Source organism: Mobula hypostoma, chromosome 3 (assembly GCF_963921235.1).
Source record: "Mobula hypostoma chromosome 3, sMobHyp1.1, whole genome shotgun sequence".
In the NCBI taxonomy this organism is placed as follows: Eukaryota; Metazoa; Chordata; class Chondrichthyes; order Myliobatiformes; family Myliobatidae; genus Mobula; species Mobula hypostoma.
The window spans coordinates 223680067-223700267 of record NC_086099.1 but is presented as its reverse complement, the minus strand read 5'-3'; the positions used below and the strand labels follow the sequence as shown (position 1 = coordinate 223700267).

At 43.4% G+C, this 20201-nt stretch overlaps 1 protein-coding gene across 16 annotated transcripts in view; it reads left to right on the top strand.

Annotated features, from left to right (window-relative positions):
• Positions 1 to 20201, top strand: part of arhgap39 (Rho GTPase activating protein 39) — a 722701-nt gene that overhangs the window by 286134 nt on the left and 416366 nt on the right. For all 16 annotated transcript variants that reach the window (XM_063044607.1, XM_063044609.1, XM_063044605.1 and 13 more), the window contains one exon: positions 19484 to 19912. In XM_063044607.1, the coding sequence (XP_062900677.1) occupies positions 19484 to 19912 (429 nt within the window). The remainder of the gene's footprint in view (positions 1 to 19483; positions 19913 to 20201) is intronic.

Here is a 20201-nt window from a genome sequence, read left to right as displayed (position 1 = left end):
CAATGCAAGAAGCATCAGGGACGAAGGTGATGAACTGAGAGCTTGGATACGTACATGGAATTATGATGTAGTGGCCATGACAGAGACTTGGCTGGCACCAGGGCCAATATTCCTGGATTTCAGTGCTTTAAAAGGGATAGAGGGGTGGAAAAGGGGAGGAGGGGTGGCATTACTGGTCAGGGATACTATTACAGCTACAGAAAGGGTGGGTAATGTAGCAGGATCCCCTTTTGAGTCAGTATGGGTGGAAGTCAGGAACAGGAAGGGAGCAGTTACTCTATTGGGGGTATTCTATAGGCCCCCTGGTAGCAGCAGAGATACAGAGGAGCAGATTGGGAGGCAGATTTTGGAAAGGTGCAAAAATAACAGGGTTGTTATCATGGGTGACTTTAACTTTCCTAATATTGATTGGCACCTAATTAGTTCCGGGGGTTTAGATGGGGCAGAGTTTGTTAAGTGTGTCCAGGATGGATTCCTGTCAAAGTATGTGGACAGGCCGACTAGGGGGAATGCCATACTAGATCTAGTACTAGGTAATGAACCAGGTCAGGTCACAGATCTCTCAGTGGGTGAGCATCTGGGGGACAGTGACCACTGCTCCCTGACTTTTAGCATTATCATGGAAAAGGATAGAATCAGAGAGAACAGGAACATTTTTAATTGGGGAAGGGAAAATTATGAGGCTATAAGGCTAGAACTTGTGGGTGTGAATTGGGACAAAGTTGCTGGTGAATGCAGCAGGCCAGGCAGCATCTATAGGAAGAGGTACAGTCGACATTTCCGGCCGAGACCCTTCGTCAGGACTAACTGAAAGAAGAGCTAGTAAGAAATTTGAAAGTGGGAGGGGGAGGGGGAGATCCAAAATGATAGGAGAAGACAGGAGGGGGAGGGATGAAGCCAAGAGCTGGACAGTCGATTGGCAAAAGGGATATGAGAGGATCATGGGACAGGAGGCCCAGGGAAAGAGAAAAGGGGGAGGGGGGGAAACCCAGAGGATGGGCAAGGTGTATAGTGAGAGGGACAGAGGGAGAAAAAGGAGAGAGAGAGAGAAAGGATGTGTGTATATAAATAAATAACGGATGGGGTACGAGAGGGAGATGGGGCATTAGCGGAAGTTAGAGAAGTCAATGTTCGTGCCATCAGGTTGGAGGCTACCCAGATTGAATATAAGGTGTTGTTCCTCCAACCTGAGTGTGGCTTCATCTTTACAGTAGAGGCTGCCGTGGATAGACATATCAGAATGGGAATGAGAAAAATGTGTGGCCACTGGGAGATCCTGCTTTCTCTGGTAGACAGAGCATAGGTGTTCAGTGAAACAAAATCTCCCAGTCTGCGCCGGGTCTCGCCAATATATAGAAGGCCACATCGGGAGCACCGGACACAGTATATCACCCCAGTGTTGCCTCACTTGGAAGGACTGTCTGGGGCCCTGAATGGTGGTAAGGGAGGAAGTGTGAGGCCATCTGTAGCACTTGTTCTGCTTACAAGGATAAGTCCCAGGAGGGTGATCGGTGGGGAGGGATGGGGGGGACGAATGGACAAGGGAGTCGCGTAGGGAGCGATCCCTGTGGAAAGCAGAGAGAGGGCGGGAGGGAAAGATGTGCTTAGTGGTGGGGTCCCGTTGGAGGTGTGAATTGGGATGATGTTTTTGCAGGGAAATGTACTACGGACATGTGATCGGTGTTTAGAGATCTCTTGCAGGATGTTAGGGATAAATTTGTTCCAGTGAGGAAGATAAAGAATGGTAGGGTGAAGGAACCATGGGTGACAAGTCAGGTGGAAGAAGGCAGTATACATGAGGTTTAGGAAGCAAGGATCAGATGGGTCTATTGAGGAATATAGGGAAGCAAGAAAGGAGCTTAAGAAGGGGCTGAGAAGAGCAAGAAGGGGGCATGAGAAGGCCTTGGCAAGTAGGGTAAAGGAAAACCCCAAGGCATTCTTCAATTATGTGAAGAACCAAAAGATGACAGGAGTGAAGGTAGGACCGATTAGAGATAAAGGTGGGAAGATGTGCCTGGAGGCTGTGGAAGTGAGCGAGGTCCTCAATGAATTCTTCTCTTCGGTATTCACCAATGAGAGGGAACTTGATGATGGTGAGGACAAAATGAGTGAGGTTGATGTTCTGGAGCATGTTGATATTAAGGAAGAGGAGGTGTTGGAGTTGTTAAAATACATTAGGATGGATAAGTCCCCAGGGCCTGATGGAATATTCCTCAGGCTGCTCCACAAGGCAAGGGAAGAGATTGCTGAGCCTCTGGCTAGGATCTTTATGTCCTCGTTGCCCATGGGCATGGTTCCGGGGGATTGGAGGGAGGCGAATGTTGTCCCCTTGTTCAAAAAAGGTAGTAGGGATAGTTCAGGTAATTATAGACCAGTGAGCCTTACGTCTGTGGTGGGAAAGCTGTTGGAAAAGATTCTTAGAGATAGGATCTATGGGCATTTAGAGAATCATGGTCTGATCAGGGACATTCAGCATGGCTTTGTGAAGGGCAGATTGTGTCTAACAAGCCTGATAGAGTTCTTTGAGGAGGTGACCAGGCATATAGATGAGGGTAGTGCAGTGGATGCAATCTATATGGATTTTAGTAAGGCATTTGACAAGGTTCCACACGGTAGGCTTATTCAGAAGGTCAGAAGGCATGGGATGCAGGGAAGTTTGGCCAGGTGGATTCAGAATTGGCTTGCCTGCAGAAGGCAGAAGGTGGTGGTGGAGGGAGTACATTCAGATTGGAGGATTGTGACTAGTGGTGTCCCACAAGGATCTGTTCTGGGACCTCTACTTTTCGTGATTTTTATTAACGACCTGGATGTGGGGGTAGAAGGGTGGGTTGGCAAGTTTGCAGACGACACAAAGGTTGGTGGTGTTGTAGATAGTGTAGAGGATTGTCGAAGATTGCAGAGAGACATTGATAGGATGCAGAAGTGGGCTGAGAAGTGGCAGATGGAGTTCAACCCGGAGAAATGTGAGGTGGTACACTTTGGAAAGACAAACTCCAAGGCAGAGTACAAAGTAAATGGCAGGATACTTGGTAGTGTGGAGGAGCAGAGGGATCTGGGGGTACATGTCCACAGATCCCTGAAAGTTGCCTCACAGGTAGATAGGGTAGTTAAGAAAGCTTATGGGGTGTTAGCTTTCATAAGTTGAGGGATAGAGTTTAAGAATCGCGATGTAATGATGCAGCTCTATGAAACTCTGGTTAGGCCACACTTGGAGTATTGTGTCCAGTTCTGGTCACCTCACTATAGGAAGGATGTGGAAGCATTGGAAATGGTACAGAGGAGATTTACCAGGATGCTGCCTGGTTTAGAAAGTATGCATTATGATCAGAGATTAAGGGAGCTAGGGCTTTACTCTTTGGAGAGAAGGAGGATGAGAGGAGACATGATAGAGGTGTACAAGATAATAAGAGGAATAGATAGAGTGGATAGCCAGCGCCTCTTCCCCAGGGCACCACTGCTCAATACAAGAGGACATGGCTTTAAGGTAAGGGGTGGGAAGTTCAAGGGGGATTTTAGGGGAAGGTTTTTTACTCAGAGAGTGGTTGGTGCATGGAATGCACTGCCTGAGTGGTGGAGGCAGATACACTAGTGAAGTTTAAGAGACTACTTGACCGGTATATGGAGGAATTTAAGGTGGGGGCTTATATGGGAGGCAGGGTTTGAGGGTCGTCACAACATTGTGGGCCGAAGGGCCTGTACTGTGCTGTACTATTCTATGTTCTGTGTTCTATGAAGTAATGCGTTTAGCACCAGCTTGGCTGCAGGGACTGTCGGAAGGATGTTCAGTGTCGTCCAGCTGCATTAGGGGCACCATCCGGATTTTTTGCATGGGTTTACTCCCACAGCCTTTGTCTCTCCCGAGGCTGCTGACAAGGTTGTGAGGCTGCTTAACCATAGCTGGGGATCTGGTTCACAATGGTAAATATTGGCTATATTTACATTTAATATATAGACAATATATTTTTTAAGTGTTTCCATATGTGTGAAAAGGAAGGACTGTAAGTCAAAGAAATTCTACTTTCCAAGGGATATTGAGAGGGAGAGACATGGCGTTATTGAGGACAGAAAATGGTGGCTGCTCTTCAAGTGTATAAAAAATGTCAAGGGGTAAATTGGATACAGTGATATTCTTCAGAAGATTTATGAGGCATAAATCTTGTTGTGAAGCATGCATCTGAGGTTCGAAAGAGTAATTTCAAAAGAGATGTGAAGGGTAAATTTTTTTACACAGAGAGTGGTGGGTGTCTGGAATGAGCTGCCTGGGGTGGTGGTAGAGGCAGAAACATTAGAGACTTTTAAGAGATGTTTAGATAGACACATGAATGTGAGGAAAATGGAAGGTTATGGATGTTGTGTTAGCAGAAGAGATGAATTTAGTTGGCCATTTGGTTATTAATTTAATTGGGTCAGCACAACATTGTGGGCTGAAGGGCTGGTTCCTGTGCTGCACTGGTCAATGTTCTATTGCCGTTTAATTATTGAAGGTGTTCACACAATGTTGTAACCAACTCTCTTTGTAGTAAGGATGAGTGAGAAAGTGAAGGAGAAAAATAGAAGAATGAACATAAGCAAATCGTAGTCATCCTATACTAAAAATTACTTAAGTAAAGAGATGAAGCTCATTCCAGCAATAAGAGGTAGCCTATGAAATCCTCCACTATCACCGCTGCCCTTATCTGCATGTCTTCCCTCACCCCCTCCTCCTGCTATCCACCAGGAATAGGGTTCCTCATCCGCACCCACCACCCCACTAACCTCCACGACCAGCACATAATTCTACGTAACTTCCACCATCCCTCAGGGATCCCACCACCAAGCACATCTTTCCCTCCCTCCCACTTTCTGCTTTCTGCAGGGATTGCTCCCTATGTGACTTCGTTGTCCACACATTCTGTCTGGGTAGTCTCCAACCTGATGGCATGAACATTGACTTCTCGAACTTTTGGTAATTCTTCCCCCCCTCCAACCATTCCCCATTCCTGTTTCCCTCTTACACGTTATCTCCTTACCTGCCCATCAGCTCCCTCCCCCTTCCTGGAATTCTGCCCTCTCCTATCAGATTCCCCCTTCTCCAGCCCTTTATCTCTTTCACATCAACTTCCCAGCTCTTTACTTCACCCTTCCCCTTCTCCCAGTTTCACCTACCACATTGTAATTCTTCCTTCCCTCCCCCACCTCCTCCTCTGACCTCATCTTTTTTCTCCAGCTCGGCCCAAAACGTCGACTTTACTCTTTTCCATTGATGCTCCCTGGCCTCCTGAATTCCTCCAGCATTTTGTGTGTGTAGCCTATGAAATATTCAGGTTCAAGTGGTGTGACTCCTGCTGCAGAAAAACCAAGAAGCTTGTCGAAAATACAGAATCAGCCATTCTACAATTAAAAGTTAAACCACGAGAAAAATAACAATTTTACACTCTAATGAACAGTCATCTTTTTGGGCCAGCATCCTTCATCAGAAAGAAAGAAATCAAGAAGATAGGAAGAAAGACGGCAGAAGTCAGAATAAAAGGGTGGGGAAGGGGGAGGAGCACAAACTGTGGTAGGTGGATCCAGGTGAGAGGGGGAAAGATAGGTGGTGGAGATTTAATGGTGGAAGTAGATAAATTGTTGAAAAAGAAATGCTTGCAGTGCCTTTGGAAAAGAGTAGAGCTGCTTGAATGACTCTTTAAGAGCTGACACAGGTAGAATGGACAGAACGGTGTTCTCTGACATAACACTGGTTAAAAATCAGGATATTGTTTGATGTGGGTGACATTTTCCCAATTACGTTTTTAAATGTGTGGTTTACTTTTTGATTCTCTTTCAATAGTGAGCATTGTGCACCAGCCAGCTGTTCCAGTTGTGCTGTTTGGAAAAGCTGAGAGTGTTCCAAATGTACAATGTTCAAATGATGTACTTTGTTCACTTTACAATGCCTTGTAAGTGTAATCATTACAAGTTTAAGATTCTAAACGGAACACCCAAGAACCTAGCATATCACTTAAATACAGATGTCTTTGTCTCTTTAATTTCAGAAGGCCGCCCAAACTACCTTTGTCCCTGATAAATTCTACCCCTCTGAGTTCACTGTTATTCGTTCTTTCCTCTCAGCTGTCAGTGAAGCAAAGAAAGGGATTATACTGCAGTATCTGTCTGACCTCGCCTCCACTGTCCTGTATAAAAAATACTGCTTGCATGATTATATTCTCAAAATGATAATACTAAAAGGTCACCCAATAGAAGTTTATAGATGTATGAATAAAGTTGCATAGAATTTGTCTAATATTTGGAATTTAGATTTTCAAAAGAATGTACCACATGAAAGGTTTTTGAACAAAGTAGGAGTTCATGGCATTCAGCCTAAAGATATTATACAGGCCAAGAATTGGCACAGTGGAGAGGCAGAGAACATAGAACATTATAATATGAACAAGCTCTTCAGCCCATCATGCCTGTGCTGACTACCTTGCATGCCATATCTGGCTGCATATGACCCATATCCCTTCATTCCCTGTCTGCTCAAGGCCTTATAAATTTTGCTTTTGTATCTGCTCCCACTACTTTCCCGGGCAGCATGTTCCAGTACAATTAAATGAGTAAATTTCAGGACTAATCGTGGGATACAGCAGGGGTCAGTGCTGTCGCTTCCATAAAACCATAAAATGTGGAGCAGAGTTAGGCCATTTGGCCCATTGGGTCTGTTCTGTCATTCCATCATGGCTGATTTATTATCCCTCTGAACTGCATTCTCCTGCCCTCTCCCCATAATCTTTGATGCCCTTACTAACGAAGAACCTATCAACTTCTGCTTTAAATATTTCCAATCACCTAGCTTCTGCATTCTGAGCCTGTGCCTTCCAGTCCAATCCTTTCCCACTGTTGAAAGTGTCCTCTCCGCATCCACTCTATCTAGATCTTTCAATATTCATTAAGGTTCAGTGAGATCTCCCCTCAGTCTTCTAAACTCCAGCAAGTACAGGCCCAGAGCCATCAATCACTCCAAATACGTTAATCCTTTCATTTCCGAGGTAATTCTCTTGAACCTCCTCTAAACTCTCTCCAATGCCAGCTCATCCATTCTTAGATAAGGGGCCCAGAGCCGCTCACAATACCCCAAGTGCAGTGTGACCATTGCCATGTAAAGCCTCAGCATTATATCCTTGCTTTTATATTCTGTCCTCTCAAAATCTAATATTTCATGCTGTACTACTCTTAAGATTCTAAGAGATAGCAATACCATTTGTTAAGCCACTCCAATCGTGGCAAGTTCCACATGTTCACCATTCAAGGAGTTTTTTTGGAATTTCTTTTAGTGACAATTTGTATCTGTCCTTTGTTTTAGGGATTGTAGCTTTGTAAGTCATAGGGAAATTATTGAAAAAAATTCTGAGGGACAGAATTAATCTACCATTATTAACCTGGAGAGACTGGGGTTGATCATTCAGCAGGGGTTAATTAAGGGGTGAGCCTAACTCATACATGCTGTCCAAGGTGCCTACTTGAGTTAGTTCTATTGCTCGTATTTGGCCCCTATCCCTCTAAACCTCTCCAATCCATGTAATTCTCCATACGCTATTTAAAAGTTGTTGTAGTACATACTTTAATTACTTTCTCTGGCAGCTTGCTCCCTATCTGTAATGCCCTCCATGTGAACAACTTGACTTTCAAGTCTCTTAACCTCCCCTCTCATTATGTGCTCTTGTTTTTGATTCCCTATCCCTGAGAAAATAGACCCACCCTGTTCATCCTATCCAAATGATTATGCTTCCCATTTTTTGTTTGCTCCCTCTCTATGCATCTATTTTTCTAGAGTCATAGATTCATAGAACACTACAGCACAGAAACAGGACCTTTGGCCATCTTGTCCATGCCAAACTATTCATCTTCCTAGTCCCATCGACTTACACCTGGACCATAGCCCTTCATATCCCTCCCAGTCATACTTATCCAAATTTCTTTTAAATGTGGAAATCTAACCTGCATCCACTACTTCCACTGGTAGCTTCTTCCACACTCTCACCACCCTCTGAGTAAAGAAGTTTTCCCTTCAGGTTCCCCTTAAATATTCTACCTTTAATCCATGACCTCTAGTTCCAGTTTCATCTAACCTCAGTGTAAAAAACCTGCGCGCATTTACCCTATCTCTCATAATTTTGTATACCTCTATCAAATTTCCCCTCACTCTCCAATGCTCTTGCAAATAAAGTATAACCTATTTAACCTTTCCCTATACTTAGCTCTTCAAGTCCTGGCAAGATCCTTGTAAACTTTCTGTGCACTCTTTCAATCCTGTTTACATCTTTCCTGTTGGTAGGTGACCGAAACAGCACACAATTCTTCAAGTTAGGTCTCATCAATAACTTAGACAACTTCAACATAATATCCCAACTCCTGTACTCAGTACTTTGATTTATAAAGGCCAATGTGCCAAAAACCTTTTTTATGACCCTATAATAGAAACATAGAAAACCTACAGCACAATACAGGCCTTTCGGCCCACAAAGCTGTGCCAAACATGTTCTTACCTTAGAACTACCTAGGCTTACCCATAGCCCTCTATTTTTCTAAGCTCCATGTAGCCATCCAGGAGTCTCTTAAAAGACCCTATCGTTTCTGCCTCCACCACCGCCACCGGCAGCCCATTCCACACACTCACCCCCTCTGCATTAAAAAATAACTTAGCAGACATCTCCTCTGTACCTACTTCCAAGCACCTTAAAACTATGCCCTCTCGTGCTAGCCATTTCAGCCCTGGGGAAAAGCCCCTGACTATCCACACGATCAATGCCTCTCATCATCTTATACACCTCTATCAGTTCACCTCTCATCCTCCGTCGCTCCAAGGAGAAAAGGCCGAGTTCACTCAACCTATTCTCATAAGGCATGCTCCCCAATCCAGACGACATCCTTGTAAATAATATAGCAATCAATATTATCTGTTATTACCTTATGTAGTCTAGGTAATATTTGATACTGGCTTAAGATTAATTTTCCACCTTTTGATCCCAGCTCAGTATGTTTTCTATTGCAGATCCTCGGTGAGGTGATCTACCTTGCTGGGTATAGTGATACAGTTACTAAGGCTCTATGTATTTCCTGGACACATTCTAATTCCTGTTGCAAATACACGGTAATATAGTTGTCTATCAGCTAATTCTTTGATGTTGCCCAATTCCCAATGAATTATTAAATATATTTAATTGTACCTCCACCATCTCTTCCCTAGATATTTTAAAATGCATGGATCAAAATGCAATCAATCACGACCAATGACTTTAATCCTGTCTGGGACTCGGTTTGTTTAACATTTCTCAACTTTTCAATAAGATTATACCATTTCTAATCTTACCTTCTGATGTCATGTCCTCTTGGTACATTTTAAAGTTAAGATTTTAATTTTTCTTATGCTTATAATAACATAATAATCCTATTCAGCCTATTGCCTTCATGTTGGTTCCCAGAAGAGGAATCCCATTCCTCCCTCTATATTTCCCTCCACCCCACAACATCGTCTCTCTCATATTGTTGGATCAATATTCATCCACAGGTTATTCAGAAGTCAAGAATGAGGCATTAAACTTGGTGGTTATGACCATTTTATTAAGAGTTACAAGAACAAAGGAAAAACAAAGAAAAAAAAACAAGGAAAATGAAGCCATGTTTGTCACATACTCAGACTAGAGAGAACAACATCCCAGTGTAAAGTAGCCAGATTCAAGTGGCATGATATCTGCTGCAGAAAAACTAAGAAGCTACGGTTCCAAAAAGTATGACAGTTACAAAGAGTCAGTAATAATGGGGCGGCTTGGTAGTGTCGTGTTATATGGTGCTATTACAGTGCCAGCAACTCGAGTTCAATTCCTTCTGTTGTCTGTAAGGAGGTTGTGCGTTCAGTCAAAGCTGATTTACCTGAGCATGAGTTCGGTATAGCTTTTACATTCTCAGTGATGAGATTACCAATAAAATGACATTTTGATAACAGAATAGTGGTTGCCAAAATACTTAATTAAGTAACACACTAGGTCCTGATTACAGAATAAAATGATTGTCTACAGGTCAAACAACAAATCCAATTTTCCATCACAACAATGGGTTCACACTATAACATAATTACTGAAGTTACTGAAACGTGAGTGTTGCCTCTGCTGCATTCCATGTCTCTAGTTCCAAGCTTTGTCTAAGGTTCCCTCTTACCACAGTAGTGCAATCCACATCCCTATTTACTAGTTATTAGCCCTCACTGTTCTTTCCCCATCATGAGAGATCCTTGGTGATATTTATGCTGAGGACCTTAAAGCTGTTCACCCTCTTAAACCCAGATCTATTGCTGTCAATAGGGGTTAGCCTGTCTCCATTCCTCCTGTAGTCCACAACCAGCTAGAACATAGAACATAGAATAGTACAGCACAGTACAGGCCATTCACCCACAATGTTGTGCCGACCCTTAAACCCTGCCTCCCATATAAACCCCCCACCTTAAATTCCTCCATATACCTGTCTAGTAGTCTCTTAAATTTCACTAGTGTATCTGCCTCCTCCACTGACTCAGGCAGTGCATTCCACACACCAACCACTCTCTGAGTAAAAAACCTTCCTCTAATATCCCCCTTGAACTTCCCACCCCTTACTTTAAAGCCATGTCCTCTTGTATTGAGCAGTGGTGCCCTGGGGAAGAGGCGCTGGTTGTCCACTCTATCTATTCCTCTTAATATCTTGTACACCTCTATCATGTCTCCTCTCATCCTCCTTCTCTCCAAAGAGTAAAGCCTTAGCTCCCTCAATCTCTAATCATAATGCATACTCTCTAAACCAGGCAGCGTCCTGGTAAATCTCCTCTGTACCCTTTCCAATGCTTCCACATCCTTCCTATGGTGAGGCGACCAGAACTGGACACGGTTCTCCAAGTGTGGCCTAACCACAGTTTTATAGAGCTGCATCACTACCTCGTGACTGTTAAACTCTATCCCTCGACTTATGAAAGCTAACACCCCATAAGCTTTCTTAAGTGGACATGTACCCCCAGATCCCTCTGCTCCTTCACAATACCAAGTATCCTGCCATTTACATTGTACTATGCCTTGGAGTTTGTCCTTCCAAAGTGTACCACGTCACACATCTCCCAGTTGAACTCCATCTGCCATGTCTCAGCCCACTTCTGCATCCTATCAATGTCTCTCTGCAATCTTCGACAATCCTCTACACTATCCACACCACCAACCTTTGTGTCGTATGCAAACTTGCCAACCCACCCTTCTACCTCCGCATCTAGGTTGTTAATAAAAATCACGAAAAGTAGAGGTCCTAGAACCAATCCTTGTGGGACACCACTAGTCATAACCCTTCAATCTGAATGTACTCCCTCCACCACCACCCTCTGCCTTCTGCAGGCAAGCCAATTCTGAATCCACCTGGACAAACGTCCCTGGATCCCATGCCTTCTGACTTTCTGAATAAACCTACCGTGTGGAACCTTGTCAAATGCCTTACTAAAATCCATGTAGATCACGTCCACTGCATTATCCTCATCTATATGCCTGGTCACCTCTTCAAAGAACTCTATCAGGCTTGTTAGACACGATCTGCCCTTCAGAAAGCCATGTTGACTGTCCCTGATCAGACCATAATTCTCTAAATGCCTGTAGATCCTATTTCTAAGAATCTTTTCCAACAGCTTTCCCACCACAGACATAAGGCTCACTGGTCTATAATTATCCGGACTATCCCTACTATCTATTTTGAACAAGGGGACAACATTCGCCTCCCTCCAATCCTCCAGTACCATTCCCGTGGACAACAAGGACATAAAGATCCTAGCCAGAGGCTCAGCAATCTCGTGGAGCAGCCTGGGGAATATTCCGTCAGGCCCCAGGGATTTATCCGTCCTAATGTATTTTAACAACTCCAACACCTCCTCTTCCTTAATATCAACATGCTCCAGAACATCAACCTCACTCATATTGTCCTCACTGTCATCAAGTTCCCTCTCATTGGTGAATACTGAAGAGAAGTATTCATTGAGGACCTCGCTCACTTCCACAGCCTCCAGGCATATCTTCCCACCTTTATCTCTAATTATCTTCACTCCTGTCATCCTTTTGTTCTTCACATAATTGAAGAATGCCTTGGGGTTTTCCTTTACCCTATTCGCCAAGGCCTTCTCATGCCCCCTTCTTGCTCTCCTCAGCCCCTTTTTAAGCTCCTTTGTTGCTACCCTATATTCCTCAATAGACCCATCTGATCCTTGCTTCCTAAACCTCATGTATGCTGCCTTCTTCCACCTGACTAGATTTTCCACCTCACTTGTCACCCATGGTTCCTTCAACTTACCATTCTTTATCTTCCTCACCGGGACAAATTCATCCCTAACATCCTGCAAGAGATCTCTAAACATTGACCACATGTCCATAGTACATTTCCCTGCAAAAACATCATCCCAATTCACACCACCAAGTTCTAGCCTTATAGCCTCACAATTTGCCCTTCCCCAATTAAAAATTTTCCTGTCCTCTCTGATTCTGTCCTTTTCCATGATAATGCTGTAGACCAGGCAGTTCCTTTGTTTTTGCGACACTGGGGGAAAGGTTTTCTTGACGTCACTGTGTGAGGGTGATGGATTCTTCTCTGTACGTTGACTCATTATTATTTGAGATTAGGCCAATCATTGTAGTATCGTCAACAAATTTAATTAGCAGATTGGAGCTGTGAGTGGTGATACAGTCATAGGTATACAAATAGTAAAGGAGGGGTTAGGACACAGCCCTGAGGGGCACCTGTGTTGAGGGTCACCTGGTTCACATAAATGATGTTTGGATATACATCCACCATTGTAGGTTGGTCTGTATTCCATCTTTCTGGAAGATTATTGATGCTGCATACAAAATAATTACAAAACATAATTACAAAGTTCCAAGAACTTTTTGCCTTAAAACTGTCCTGTTTGCTCTTTAACTTCAAACTCTGGCATGTAAGCAGCTTTATTCACTCCACTACTTCAGCTACCAAGGTTCTAAACCATGAATGTACTCCCTAGGCCTTTCTTCCTGTCAGATTTCCTAATGCTTCCACCTTTGTCCACCTGTTCTGATATCTTCTCAAGTAGAGCATTGTCAGATCTTGTTTGGCATTTTCTTGAGCTGTGCTGTGGGGAGGTTTCTGATGTTCTACAAATGGAAACTCTTCAGGGACGTGTAATTCTTAGAAGTGACCACGGCTTCAGTACGCACTGGATAGGATAGGAGAGACAAGGGGAAAGGGGAAAGAAAGCGTACAAAAAGTATGGATACAGCCCAGTCTGTCACAGGAAATGCCCTCCCCACTGAGCACATGTACACGGAGCGCTGCCATAAGAAAGCAGCATCTATCATCAAGGACGCCCACCACCTAGGCCAGGCTGGCTTCTTGCTGCTGCTTTCATGAAGGATGTACAGGTGCTTCAAGCCTCTCAACTCCAGGTTCAGAAACCGTCATTACCTTTCACCCAGCAGGCACCGTCATTACCTTTCACCCAGCAGGCTCTTTACTACTTTCATTAATCTCACTATTGTTTTTACATTTGCTCCAACGTCCTACCACCCCTGAGCACTGACTTATTGACTTAATGCCTGGCCCAGGTGCGTAGCTTCATCTATTGGTGGAGTGCAAGAACACTCCCCAAACTTTACATCTGTTAAACCTGTTGGTTGGAGAAACATTGTGAATGCACCAGTGCATTCCCAGCTAGTGAGGCATTACATTAGAAATTGTTCATTTGGGAAATTGTGTCTCGTGTGTATTCTAATGTGGTCCTGATAGACATAGTCCAGCAACTTGCACTCTGTATTTGGAAATAGTGTTTATTGAAAGGCCTAGATAGAGTGGACGTGGAGTGAAATTTTCTATTTGTGGGAAAGTCAAGGACCAGACAGCAGATGGAATTTCTTTGGCCATAGGGTGGTGAATCTGTGGAATTCATTGGCATTGGCGGCTGTGGAGGCCAAGTCATTAGCTATATTTAAAGTGCAGGTTGATAGGTTCTTGATTAGTCAGGGCATTAAAGATTACAGAAAGAAGGCAGGAGAATGGAATTGAGAGGGATAACAATTCAGCCATGATGGAATGATAGACCAGACACGATAGGCATTCCTGCACACTACCTACCCCTCTACCTATCATTTGCAAACTTTGCCACAAAGCCATCAATTCCATTATCTGAAATCATTGACAAACAATGTGAAAAGTAGCAGTCCCAATACTGACCGCCAAGGAACACCACTAGTTACTGGCAGTCAACTAGAAAAAGCCCCCTTTATTCCCACTCACTGCCTCCTGCCTGTCAGACATTCCTCTGTCCATGCTAGTATCTTTCCTGTAATGCCTCTGGATTTTATCTTGTTTTGCAGCCTTAGGTACGGCACCTTATCAAATGCCTTCTGAAAATCCAAGTAAATGACATCCACTGCCTCTGCGTTGTCCACCCTGCTTGTTACTTACTCGAAGAACTCTTAACATATTTGTCAGGCAAGATTTCCCTCTACAGACAATAGGCTGACTTTGTCTTATTTTATCATTAGTCTCCAAGTTCCTCAAAACCTCATCCTTAATAATAGACACCAATATTTTCCCAACCACTGAGGTTAGGCTAACTGGCCTAGAATTTCCTTTCTTCTTAAAGAGTGGAGTGACATTTGAATCTTCCATTCCTCCAGGACCATGTCAGAATCAAGTGATTCTTGAAATATCATAACCAATGCATCTACTATTGTCTTCCACAATGAAGACAGATGCAAAGTACTTATTAAGTTCATCTGCCGTTTCTTTGTCTCTCTTTACTACTTCACCAGCATCATTTTCCAATGGTCTAATATCAACTCTCACCTCCCTTTTACTCTTTATTTAACTGAAAAAAAAATGTTGGTATCCTACTTTATATTATTGGAGCAACACACACAAAATGCTGGTGAACGCAGCAGGCCAGACAGCATCTATAGGAAGAAGCACAGTTGACGTTTCAGGCTGAGACCCTTCATCAGGACTAACTGAAAGAAGAGATAGTAAGAGATTTGAAAGGGGGAGGGGGAGATCTGAAATGATAGGAGAAGACAGGAGGGGGAGGGGATAGAGCCAAGAGCTGGAAAGTTGATTGGCAAAAGGGATACAAGGCTGGAGAAGGGAGAGGATCTTGGGACAGGAGGCCTAGGGAGAAAGAAAGGGGGAGGGGAGTGCCAGAAGAAGATGGAGAGCAGGCAAGGAGTTATTATAAGAGGGACAGAGAGAGAAAGGGAAAAATAATAAATAAATAAATAGATAAAGAAAGAATGGGGTAAGAACGGAAGGAGGGACATTAACTCAAGTTAGAGAAGTCAATGTTCATGCCATCAGGTTGGAGGCTACCCAGAGGGAATATAAGGTGTTGTTCCTCTAACCTGAGTGTGGCTTCATCTTTACAGTAGAGGAGGCCATGGATAGACATATCAGAATGGGAATGGGGCGTGGAATTAAAATGTGTGGCCACTGGGAGATCCTGCTTTCTCTGGCGGACAGAGTGTAGTAATTCAGCGAAACGGTCTGCCGGTCTGCGTCGGGTCTCACCAATATATAGAAGGCCGCTCTGGGAGCACCGGACACAGTATATCACCCCAGTCGACTCACAGGTGAAGTGTCGCCTCACCTGGAAGTCGTTCCACCAGCATTTTGTGTGTGTTGCTTGAATTTCCAGCATCTGCAGATTTCCTCGTGTTTGCGTTTTATGTTATTGGCTAGTTTTTCCTTGTATTTCATCTTTTCCCTTCTTATGGCTTCTTTAGTTGCCTTTTTGTTGGATTTTAAAAGCTTCCCAATCATCCAACTTTCCACTTACTTTTGCTACCTTTCTTTGACTTTCATGTTATCCTTAACTTCCCTTGTCAGCCACGATTGCCTACCCCTGCCATTTGAGAACAACTTCTTCTGTGGGACATATATATCCTCTGCCTTGTGAACTATTCCCGGAAACATCAAGCACCTCTGTTCTGCCGTCATCCCCACCAGTATCCCTCTCCAGTCCACCTGGCAAGCTCTCTCTCAAGCCTCTGTAATTCCCTTCTTTCAATTGCGATAGTGATACATCTGATTTGTGCTTCTCCCTCTCAAATTGCAATATGAATTCAATTATGTTATGATCACTGCCTCCTAAGGGTCCCTTTACCTTAAGTTCCTAATAAAATCTGGATTATTACACAACACCCAATATAAGATGGCCCTTTCCCTGAGTCGGCTCAAGCACAAGCTGCTCTAAAAAGTCATCTTGTAGGCATTCAACAAACTTCCTCTCTTGCGACCTGACACCAACCTGATTTTCCCAATCCCCTTGCATATTGAAGTGCACCATTACAAATGTGACATTACTTTTATTACATGCCCTTTCCAGCGCCCTTTGCAATCTCAACCCCTCATTTTGGCTACTACTTGGAGGCCTATATATGATTCCCATAATGTTTTTTTTCCACCCTTGCAGTTTCTTAACTCCACCCACAAAGATTCAACATTCTCTGACCCTATGTCAGCTCTTTCTAAAGATGTAATTCTATCTCTGACCAACAGAGCCACACAGCGCCCATGCCTTCCTGCCTGTCCTTTTGATACAAACTACATCCTTTGATGTTAAGCTCCCAACTATGACCTTCTTTCGGCCACGACTCAGTGATGCCAATGTCATACTGACCAATCTCTAATTGTGCCACGAGTTCGTCCATCTTATTCTACATATTACGTACATTTAAATACAGCACCTTCAGTCCTGCATACTTCATCCTTTTGAATTCTGCCTCTGTGGTACAATTTGACTCTTTGCTCTGTCTGCATTTGTACCCAATCATTAACCTTTCCTTCCTTACATTCATATTACACCCATCATCTACTTGTAAACCTGTTGGCTCATCCTCAGCTCTATCATACTGATTCCTCTTGTCAAAACTACCTTACATGAGTTTTGCTTTGCAATGATTCAAGACAAAAATGTTTTGTAAAGGCTTCTAATAAATCACATAATACTGTGAAAGCAGTTTAAGAGGGTTGTGCTCTTGCTTACAAGCTTTAGCACATTGTAGAAGCCCTCATAGCCATTAGGTTTGAATATGGGTAGTCATTACAGAGACTTCCAACTCTGACTACCTTCAAAAGTATGCTCAAAAATCTCCACTTTAGTTAGCATATCTAATTAATTAGCAATTAGCTTTATTGGTCATATGTGCATGAAACATACAGTGAAATGTGTTGTTTGTGTCAAATCAAATCAACAATGATTGTTCTGGGGGCAGCCCGGAAGAGTTTCCATGCTTCCTGCACCAACATAGTATGCCCACAACTCACAACCCTAACCCGTACATCTTTGGAATGCAGGAGGAAACAGGAGCATCCAGAGGAATTCCACACAGTCATGGAGAGAACATACAAATTCATTGCAAACAGCCATGAGAGTTCAACCCTGCTCACTTGTGCTTTAATAGTGTTACACTAACCGCTACGTTACCATGCCACCGTAGAAGACTATGCAGCATTAGAGGATTCTGAGCAAATGCATCTCCTTCCAGGGAAATGTATAACTGCTGGATGTTGGGGTGGGTGGGGAGTGGCAGGTTGCAGAGGGCAGAGGGGAGGCAAATTGGTGTGCAGAGTTTCAGGGTATAGGGCGACCCATTTAAATCTGAGATGCAGGAGAATTTCATCTCAAGTTCAAGTTTAATTGTCATTCAACCATACACACAAATGCAGCCAAACTAAATTGTGTTCCACAGGCCAAGGTGTAAAACTCAGTACCAACAGTCACACATAGCACAAAGCACATGTAGCAATAAAACATACAGTCACACAAAAAAATAATATAGCCCAAGTCCCTGAGTGTCGTGGTCTGTAGATTGATGGTGTAAGGGATGTTGTCCTGCTACGTTTCTGCAAGGTTGTGACTGTGTCGATTTCTCTGCTAAAAAAAAGCCATTTGAGTCTGAATCGTTAAATATATTCAAGGCTGAGATCACACACTCTTTGGTTAATAGGAGAGTTGAAGGTTAGAGAGAGGAGAGCTGAGGCAGGGATCAAATCAGTATGATCTATTGGCTGGCAGAGCAGATCCAACTTGCTCTCTGACCCACTCGTGTTCCTTATGTCCTTCTTGATTTAGCTGAATCCATAGATTAATAGAACTAAAGCATTACTTAAGGGAATACTGATGTCTTTAGGGAGCAAGCAGAACAGGATTAAGTTTAAATAGCTCGTGAAGAAAGCACATCAGTATAGAGGTGACAGGCTATGCTGAAAAGTTATTGTATCCATGAAGGTTCATCTATTTTAATATTGTTATTCAGGACGGGTACATTGAGAACTTCACTCACCTCAACACTGAACAGGTTCCACAACCTATGGACTCACTTTCATGGACTCTGCAACTCATGTTCTCAATATTACATATCTATCTGTCTATTTTCGAATTTACGTAGTTTGTCTTCTTTTGCACATTGGCTGTTTGTGTGTAGTACTCAACTGATTCTATTGTATTTCTTTGTTCTGTTGTGAATGCCTGTAGAAAATGAATCTCAGGGTAGTATATGGTGACATGTATGTACTTTGAACTTTGAATGGGAGGTTTGGGTAGGTATATGGATGGGAAGTTTGGGTAGGTATATGGATGGGAGGTTTGGGTAGGTATATGGATGGGAGGTTTGGATAGGTATATGGATGGAAGGTTTGGGTAGGTATATGGATGGGAGGTTTGGGTAAGTATATGGATGGGAGGTTTGGGTAGGTATATGGATGGGAGGGCTATGATCCGGGTGTGGGTCGATTGGGTGAGGCAGAATAACAGCTTGGCACAGACTAGATGGGCCAAAGGGCCTGTTTCTGAGCTGCAGTTTCTAAGACTATGGTCTATTATGATCTCTCAAGCTCTGGTGCTCACTTTCTTGTGATCGATCAGGATCCTGATGTGAGCTTGTGATCCAACGAGATCTGGTATTTACATCACCATCTGGAATTTCGAGTTGTCTTCATGCATAAACGTTAACAGTGGGGTTGCAGCCACACTAGACGTGATATATTTCGCAAAAAGCATTTGCTTTAAAGAACATTGGCATGTATATTCAACTTTCAAGATTGCTTAATGAGAAGTGTAAGGAGAATTAAATAATTGTTACTCCAGATACAATGCAGCACAAAAGATAAAGAACACAATAATAATAAAAACACAATAAGTATAAATATACTGTATAAAATAGCTTATATACATAGATTGATTATATGTCCATAGTGTGATGCTAGGTGACTGACTGGAAATGATAAAGTAGCGGTGGAGTTAGTGGGTGAAGGTGTTGATCAGCCTTACTGCTTGGGGAAAGAAACTGTTTTTGAGTCTGGCAGTCCTGGTATGGATGCTGTGTAGCTTCCTCCCCGATGGGAGTGGGGCAAACAGTCTATGAGCAGGGTGGGAGGGATTCTTCATTTTGTGTGTGTGTGTGTGTATACCTATGCTGCAATAAACCTTTCATTTATCTTTAAGGTTGGAATGGGTGGAGATCATTGAGCCTCGAACTCGAGAGCGTATGTACGCGAACCTCATCACTGGAGAATGTGTCTGGGATCCACCTTCTGGAGTCCGAATAAAGCGTACCAATGAGAATCAGTGGTGGGAGCTCTTTGATCCCAACACCTCTAGGTTTTATTATTACAATGCCACCACTCAGAGGACAGTCTGGCACAGGCCTCAGAACTGTGACATCATTCCGCTAGCCAAACTGCAGACATTAAAGCAGAACACTGACTCACCAAGCCGAGCTTCTGCCGACAACAGCCCTGGCCGCAGTAGCAACATCAGCAGAGAAGGGAGTACCAGCTCCTCACTAGAGCAGGAGCTGGAGGCCGATCGGACTCAAGAACAAGCACGGCCAAAACAAGCCCAGCAGATCATCGGGAAAGAGGATACGGAGAGGTAAGATTAAGAGCTCCAGTATGCTCTTTATGGTATGTGTATGCAGTTGCTGTTACGTACTCGTTCCACAAACTAACCAAGCCCTTCTACAGCTCGTTACCAAAATAATTTCTGATAACTTGCCACTCAGTGAACAGAAGGTTGGTTTCTGTTTGGTTGTTGGAATGCATAAGATGAAGAACCGGATTTGGTAAGGGTTGATATTGGTTGTTGGACTGCATATGATAAAGGACCAGATAAACGTTGCCAGAAATATCTTTAGGTTAGGATGTGCTGAGGGTTAATATTG